The 8,301-nt window shown below is 44.9% G+C and overlaps 1 protein-coding gene across 1 annotated transcript; it reads left to right on the top strand.

Moving 5' to 3' along the window:
• Window positions 1-1,168: 1,168 nt before the first annotated feature.
• On the top strand, window positions 1,169-2,364 carry LOC308338668 (beta-defensin 103A-like). The gene is made up of 2 exons (XM_080796905.1): window positions 1,169-1,250; window positions 2,130-2,364. The coding sequence occupies exons 1-2, from the start codon at window positions 1,193-1,195 to the stop codon at window positions 2,273-2,275; spliced, it is 204 nt and encodes a 67-aa protein (XP_080653031.1). The 5' UTR covers window positions 1,169-1,192; the 3' UTR covers window positions 2,276-2,364.
• The last annotated feature ends 5,937 nt before the right edge of the window (window positions 2,365-8,301 follow it).

The raw sequence follows: 8,301 nt of genomic DNA, 5'->3' as shown, positions 1-8,301 counted from the left end.
TTCCATCCCTCTGACCCCGAGCATATGGCACTTGTCTCTCTATGGGACGTGTTCAGAGATGGCTTACAGAATCTGATGGGTCCGCCGGGATCCCGAACACGCACTCCTAGAACTAATATGGACCTGGACTTTGGTGGATCCGTTGTAACTGCGTTCATGCAACACAACAGCCAGACAATGTCATGGTGACTTCAGCTCCCAACTAAATAGTCTATCGACAAATATAAACCACTAATGGATTCCTTAACATTTAAGTCCAGTATATTTTTTTAAAGCTGGTTCTTAAAACATTGAATCTATATCCAGTGGAAATCACCTGGTCTCTGGACTTCCTTGAATGCTCCCAAGACATGAGTAACCGAAAGTCTTAAATGCACCTTCCTAAGCCCCTTATTTGTATAGGGAGTGTCTTCAACAAGGAAGAGGTGCCGGCCCACCAAATACATCATCCCAGCATTCTCCTTCTCTGATGAAGGAGGATGAGACACCTTGACTCATGAATCTGACAGTTTTCAGACAATGATGAAGTGTAAACCCTGTTTCACCCAAGTTACAGCCCATATTGCACACCAAAGAGCATAGAATAAGGGACTCTGGAAAGTAGCCCATTTTTCCTCCCTTTCTTATTATCTAGAAGCTGATCCCATTTTATTTCAACTTCAGGCATACCTGCGCAGGTTCGAGGTGTGACCCAGCCTGAGTTTACACCTAGATTCTGAATATGTCCAAAGCTAGACTGCTACGGTCCCAGGTGAGTTTCAGAACCTTCTAGGACTCTAGGAAGATAGCTTAGAAGTACCCCAGTGGGGACACTGGCAGCTCCCAACTATACGCCCTGGGAATGCCCCCAAGAGGAGAGGGTCTTTGCCACCTATACCTGTAGCTAGCTCCCGGCCAGACCCGGAGGCGCTCCTGGAGCCTAGAGGGCATCAGAATAGCTGTGTGCTCACATCAGGCTTGCTTCACCCTTTAGGTTTGCAATTAACTCGGGGTGAGTGGGCGTGGTCTGTAGGGTAAGAGACACTGGCATGAAGCATCAGGAAACACGTCATATTGTCATCATTGTACTATTACAGGAATTGCAGCTGCTGCTTACCTGTCCCTATGGCTGCGTGGCGTGTCCTGCAGTCCTTATAAAGCAGGCGAGCACACCTTGCCACCCAGTCTCAGCGCGCCGAGAAGCCGGTCGGCCATGAGGATCTATTACCTTCTCCTCCTGTTGCCCTTTCTGTTTTTGATGCCTGTTCCAGGTGAGATGGGTTGGGAGGTGAGAGGGTTGAAGGAATTGCAACTATGTCATTCAGAGTCGGTCCGTTTCCATTCCTCGGAAACTTTAGACCAGGTAGATTTGTTGTATGGGAACAGACATCACCAGTTTCTTTTTTCTGGTGAGACTCATCAAGGATCTTGAAGCCGTTTCCCCGACCTTTTCAGAGACTAAATAGCTCACAAAGACCACCCCTTCATGGACAGGGATGAACCTTACCTGCTCGTGAGACATAAAGAAAGTGATACAAAAACTTTAGCCCCAGCAGGAAAGATGGATTTAATCTGAGATCAGAAGCACAGACTCCTACTTACTAGCTTTAGGGGTTGTAAGTGGAGTCTTTGTGGGGCTGCGAATCTCAGGGGGCCCCTGCAGCCCCAGCCCCTGCAAGCCCAGCCGCATCCCTCCCCCACGGCCACCTCGGTCCACGGCTGAGCTGTGACCCACAGAAGCACAGGTCAGTTGGTTGCTTAATCCTTCCTCTACTTTACTTCTCATTTTCTAAAAAAAGGAAAAGGTGATTTAAAAAGAAAGAAAACACCCTAAATAAAAGAAAAACAATTCCATGGGGATAGTGATCAGAATAATATTTTATTTATAAAGGAAACTACAAATTGGTATCTACCAAATTCAAACCAGTATCTTTCGAACGTGTGTTTTCTTGTTTCTTGATTTAAAGAAATGTATGTATGTGTTCAACCCTATGAGGCATGCAACTAGGACTATAACTGAATTCACTTTCCAATTCAGGAAAGGGGACAGGGGAAAAATAAAAGAAAGGCAACAGATCGGTTATTTGGGGAATTCCAAAAGCCTTGTACTTGGACTAAAGCCTTCCCTGTGTTCTATTTTGCCCTTGCAGGAAACGGAGGAATTATAAATACCCTGCAGAGGTATTATTGCCGAATAAGGAGTGGGCGGTGTGCTGTGCTTAGCTGTCTCCCAAAGGAGGAGCAGATAGGCCGCTGTTCTTCCTCGGGCCGAAAATGCTGCCGAAGAAAGAAATAAAATCCGGAAATGCTGACTGGGGACACTGTAAAGTGTGAAAATGCCTCCTGGAAGTTTACAGAAGAAAAATCAAATTAAATATTTTTTTCAAAAGAAAGAGAAGCTTGATTGTTCTTTTAAAATTCTGGTTATTGGGGTAGTTGTTACCAAACTGGTAAGTTAGAAAGCCTTCGTGGACTCACCTTTCATTCAAATGCAGGATAATCTCTGGAGGGATCCTCAAAAAGGTCTAAACTTATTTTCCAAGCCTTATCAGATTTGACTCCTCTTTTGCAAATTATGTTCCCCAATGAGATTGGCCTCCCTGTTCCTCCTAAAAAATTCCCTTAGCTTTCCTATCACCTGACCTCCCCCCAGGCCTATAATCACCTTCCCAGCTTCATCTCTAAACTTTAGCCCATCCCCCAGGGCCCTTCGCAAATCCGACCACCTCCTTACAGAGACAGCTGCTTTCCCAAAAGAATATGAGCTTTCCTCTGGCATACTGCAGGGTTCGGACTGAAAGCCTCTTCTCTGAATTTTGTTTGAGCTCTGCCTTGTACCTTTTGCATATTTCCAATCTCCATGTCTGGTTGCATCATTTTTAAGGGCAAAGACTTTGTCTTAATCATTTCTGGATGGCCGAGGAAAGCGCCTTGAGCACAAAAGCTGCTCAGAACCTGTTTCTTCCCAGGGGTCTGAGGCCCCGCAGTTTAACTAGTCAGTGTCCTCTCAGTGTTGGTACGGAAGGATTCCAGGAGCTGCGTGGGAGACCCATCGTCCACACCAGCCCTAGGGAAAAGCAAGAGAACGGGGCTGTCAGAAGACGGGAGGAGATTCCCAAAGAGAAGAGCCTCGATCCCACTTTCCATCCAAAAAGCATGAACTGCTGTGGGCCCTGCCCTCCGACGGGATGCGACTAGGGAAGCAGACAGAGATGGGCGACAACTCTTCCAGACACTGCACAGCCAGCATTCGGGGCTGCAGGAGGGGGTGGGGGCGGGGCACGAGGGAGACCCCTTGTTTTGGGAAGCAGACCCCAGACCAAAGCACAGGGGAGAACCCAGGCCGACCAGCAATCCTTCTGAGCTCAGGCAGCACAAGACCCCCGTGCTCAGCGCGGAAAACCGGAAGGGGGCATCCGGGTGGGGGTGGGGCTCCCTGGAATCCTGGCCCGGTGCTGGTCTGAGCACGCCTGGGGTGAAACTTGGCAAGCCCAGAGCAAAACAAAAACACGCCAAAGGGACTGGATGGACAATTCCAGGAACACACATACCAGGCCGGAACACGTGCCTTCCCACAGCAGCGCGGAGAGAGTCCTCAGGAAGGGGCTGCATGGGTAGCTGGGCTGTGGAGCTCGAGTGAACTGTTCTGGAACTACTCCGGGTCATGGTGCGTCAGTGCAGGTGCATCAGCTGTAACTAACATACCCGCTGGGAGGCTGCGGACCCCCTGGGACGCTGCGGACCCCCTCGAAGGCTGCGGACCCCCTGGGACGCTGCAGACCCCCTGGGAGGCTGTGGGCCCTCTGGGAGGCTGTAGACCCTGAGGGAGCCGTGCCTGTACAGACATGTGGGAAATCTCTGCACCTTCTACTCAGTGTGGTTGTGTACCTAAAAAGGCTCTAAAAAGTCTATTTAAAAAAAAATAATAAGGGAAAACTTTTTAAACCACAACAACAAAAAGCTAAGAAAATTCCTTCCCAGGAAACCCGCACTATTAAAAAAAAAAAAAATGCTCCAGTCAGAAGAAAAATAATGCCAGATGGAAATTTGGCTCTGCAGGCTGGATTAAAGTGTACAGCTAAGATTCTATCTCAAAGGGAGAGATTGTCAGCTTCTTAAAAGGTAAGATACACGCTGTCTATAAGAAACCCAGTTGGGGTATCAAATGGAAAAGGCTAAGATAGATTAAAAATAAAAGACTGGAAACAGATGTGCTAAGGGAACATTGATCTAAAGAGAATACCGTTGGCCATGCTGGCTAATTGCCTATAAATCAGAGTATATTTTAGAAGGAGTATTATGAGAGATAAAAAGGATATTTTCCCCAGGTATAAAGTGGTTCATTCACCAAGAACATATGTTCATATTAAATTAGAATGCTCTTAATAACAAAGTCCCTAAAGTCTTAAAGGAAAACTGGTAGAAATGAGAAGAGAAACCAATACATAAGTAACTACAATTAGATATTACCACACTTCACTCATAACGAAAAGCAAAAGCAGACAAAACATCAGGAATAATATGGAAGACATGAACAACAGTGCCATCGGTGTGTGACCTAATGAAATTTACAGGACACTCTACCCAATAATCACAGAATCCATTGAAGTGTTATGCAATATAGCTCTATTGGGCTATAAAACAAGTCTCAAAAAATGAAGAAAAATTGAAATTATTCACTGTGTATCATACCCAGATATACACTGTGTCCGTCCACAGTGGAATTTTCCAAGATATGAATTACAGAAAGATATCTGGAAAACTCCCCAAATATGTGGAAATTAATCAACATGCTTCTAATGGGTATGAGAAGAAATCACATGAGAAGTTAGCAAATATTTTAAACTTCTCAAAAATGAAAATAGCATGCCAAAATTTGTGGGAATGCAACTTAAGCAGTACTTAGAAAGAAATTTATAATATCGAATGCTTTTAAGATTGACAGGGGTAAAGCTCACAAATCAACAATGTAAATTTCTACCCTAAGGAACTAGAATAAAGGGAAGTGAACCCAAAGTTCAAAGGGTAAAAGTGAATAAAAAGAAAATGGTCTCATGGTCATCTTTGAGAGGATCATAACATTGCTAGAGCTCTAATTAGGTTCGCGAGACGGGAAAAAGAAAAAAAAAAGAAATCATAAGATGCCTCAGATACACCCACACCCTTTTGGCAGTCAGGAAAATGAGAACATTTATACATTTTAGGGTGATTCAGACAAAGAGCCTCCATAAGGTGACTGTAATTCACACATGCGTCATTATCTCCTACAAGGTCAGGCCACGCCTCCCCACTTTTTTTTCTCTTAATTTTAAGATATGCTACCAAAAACAACTACACATTCAATGCAATCAGTATTGAAATTTCAACTGCTCTTTGTACACCTTCTTCTTTGGAGAATATCTGTTCAGTTCCTTTGTCCATTTTTAAATCAAGTTGTACGTTGTTTTACTATGCAGTTGTAGGTTTTTTTATATTAGCCCCTTATCAGATACATGGTTTATGAACATTTTCTCCCAATCTGTAGGTTGCTTTTGCATTTCGTTTTCTCCTTGGCTCTGTGTGGTCAACAGACACATGAAAAGATGCTCAGCATCACTCATCATCGGGAAATGCAAATCAAAACCGCCATGAGGTACCACCTCACACCCCCTGGGATGGCTAGCATTAAAAAAAATTAAACAGATGTTGATAAGATGTTGAGAAAAGGGAGCTCCGATACATTATTAATAGGAATGTAAATAGATATGTCCACTATGGAAAACAGTAAGTAGATTTCTCAAAAAAAAAAAAAAAAGAAAGAAAGAAAGAAAGAAAGACGAGGCGATTTAGCAGTCCCACTTCTGAGTATATACTCAGGGAAACGAAACCAGAATCCCGAAGCGCTGCCCGCACCTCCAGGCTCACTGCAGCATTATTCACAATAGCCGAGATATGGAAACAACCTACGTGTCCATCAGTGGACGGACAGATAAAGAAGTATGCTATACGCGCGAAGGACTATTAGTCAGCCATTAGAAGGAAGGAAATCCTGTCATTTGCAGCAACATGGACAGCACTGAGGGCATGATGCTAAGTAGAATAAGACAGACACCGAGGAAAGAAAAAAGTACTACATGCTGTCACTGATACGTGGAATCTACAAGAGTTGAACACTAAAAGCAGAGAGTCGGATGCTGGTTACCAGGGGCAGGTTGCTGAGGGAAATGGGGAGATGCTGGTCAAAGGGTACAGAGTGGTAGTAAGGTGAGATGAGGAAGTCTAGCGATCTCGTGTCCAGCATATGACTGTAGTTAGGAATACGGTATTGAACCCTAAAATTTGCTAGGAGAGTAGATTTCAGGTGCTCTCACCACACACACAAGGGATGGTAATTGTGTGGGGAGATATGTTAATTATCTTCACTACAGTAATCATGTCACTATGTATACACATCAAACAATTTTGTATACCTTAAATATATACAATTTTTAAAAAATTATATTTATTTAAGAGAGCACGTTAAAGAGTGAGAGTGTGCAAGCACTAGCAGGGGGGATGAGCAGAAGGAGAGGAAGAAGCAGACTCCCCACTGAGCAGGAAGCCCAAAGATGCAGGGCTAGATCCAGGAGCTCTGGGATCATGACCGGAGCCAAAGGCAGATGCTTAACCGACTGAGCCACCCAGGCACAGAACATTTTCTAAGCCAAGGGGAAGGGAAGGAGCCAAGTAGCTTGCTTTTCCCCTCTGCTCAGGCTGTCGCTTAATAGCAAGCTGTTGCTAGATGACTTTTTTTAATGGAAGAGAGAAATTTGATTTTATCCGAGGACAGATGTGCAGAATGCTGCTTTATAAATCTTTATGCATAAAGGATGAGCCTCTGGGTCACCGAGAGTGCCCCAGAGAACAAAGTGGCCCAGGCTGTATTTGGAATGGCTTCGTCCTTGCAGGTCCAGGGGCCTGGAGGACACCAACCCCCAACCCCTGTCAACGGTGCTGCTCTAGGTCCCCGCCGGGAGGCAGCCCATCAAAAGCAGTGTTTCAAACTGGATGCCTAACTTCTGTTATATCCTTGATGTTATGAACACAGAATTAAAGGGATGAAGGAAGGAAGGAGAGAAAATAGGAAGTCGAGTCCAGAGCAGACTGGTTACCTACAAGAAATTAGTTTTCTTTAAAGATTTTATTTATTTATTTGATGGACAGAGATCACAAGCAGGCAGAGAGGCAGGCAGAGGGAGAGGAAGGGAAGCAGGCTCCCTGCCGAGCAGGGAGCTGGATGCGGGGCTCCATCCCAGGACCCTGAGATCATGACCTGGGCCAAAGGCAGAGACTTTAACCCACTGAGCCACCCAGGCGCCCCCCTACAAGAAATTGTGTTGAATAGTCCATGTCTTAGCAACGTTGGTTATGGCTGTGTCCCCACACTTCGCAGCAGGCAGCGGGGGAGGAAGGCGAGGCAAGAGAGAGACAAAGGAAGGAGGAACTCAGTGAGAGACAGGATAGAGAAAGCATGAGACCCACACCCCACCTGAGATCACTCGGATACTAGAAACATTACAACAGGTTGCTCTTCTTTTTTAATTAATTAATTAATTGTTAATAGGCTCAGTTAGCTGACATACAGTACACCATTAGTTGTTTTTTTTTTTTTTCACCATTAGTTTTTGATGTAGTGTTCAACGATTCCTTATAACACCCAGGGCTCATCCCACAACAGGTTTCTTAACCAAGATTGTTTTCCATGATCAGTTACTTACCTATTGGGTTCTTGCTAAACCATTCCCACACTTTTAGCTGCATCTTTTTCTCCCATCTCAGCCCCAAAACCTCATCAACTGAATTTGCTGGAAAACAAAATCATACAAATAACCACCTGCTGGCTGTTTCTGATTCTGAAACCACTGGCCCGTGGTGGAGACTGACTCAGCAGAGCTTTGAGGGGATTTCCTCTCTCTGAGCAGAGCTGGCCTGCTGCGAAGTCCTCGCCAAACCTGTCCCAGCCGTGGATCAGAACCTTGACTGACTGCTTTTGCAACAGGAAAAGCAGTCAGTCAAGGTTCTGATCCAGTCTCTGTCTGAAAATTCTCTCCAAATAATTATAGGCCCAGGACTTACTGACATGAACGCAGCCTTGGGAAGAGAAGCCCTTGCAGGTTTACTCAAGGGGACACTGACACACGTTGTCCTTCTGACACAGTGTTTGGATTTCTGATGTCTTTTGCCTTTTTTAATCTTATTTTTAGCTTTTATGAAAAATACAAGGGATGCTATCATTTGCTTTAAGAACAGGAGTTTAGGAGCGCCTGGGTGGCTCAGTGGGTTAAAGCCTCTGCCTTCGGCTCA

Source organism: Martes martes (genome assembly GCF_963455335.1).
Source record: "Martes martes genome assembly, chromosome: 2".
NCBI lineage: Eukaryota > Metazoa > Chordata > Mammalia > Carnivora > Mustelidae > Martes > Martes martes.
The sequence above is the reverse complement of the archived record's forward strand: the minus strand, read 5'-3'. Positions and strand labels throughout refer to the sequence as shown.

What these genes read in the sequence shown, in the direction of transcription:
- LOC308338668 (XM_080796905.1), top strand. Translation starts at nt 1,193, where the DNA reads ATGAGGATCTATTACCTTCTCCTCCTGTTGCCCTTTCTGTTTTTGATG. An exon ending in GTTTTTGATGCCTGTTCCAG is followed by an intron (nt 1,251 to 2,129) that starts GTGAGATGGGTT and finishes TTGCCCTTGCAG; the next exon opens with GAAACGGAGGAATTATAAAT.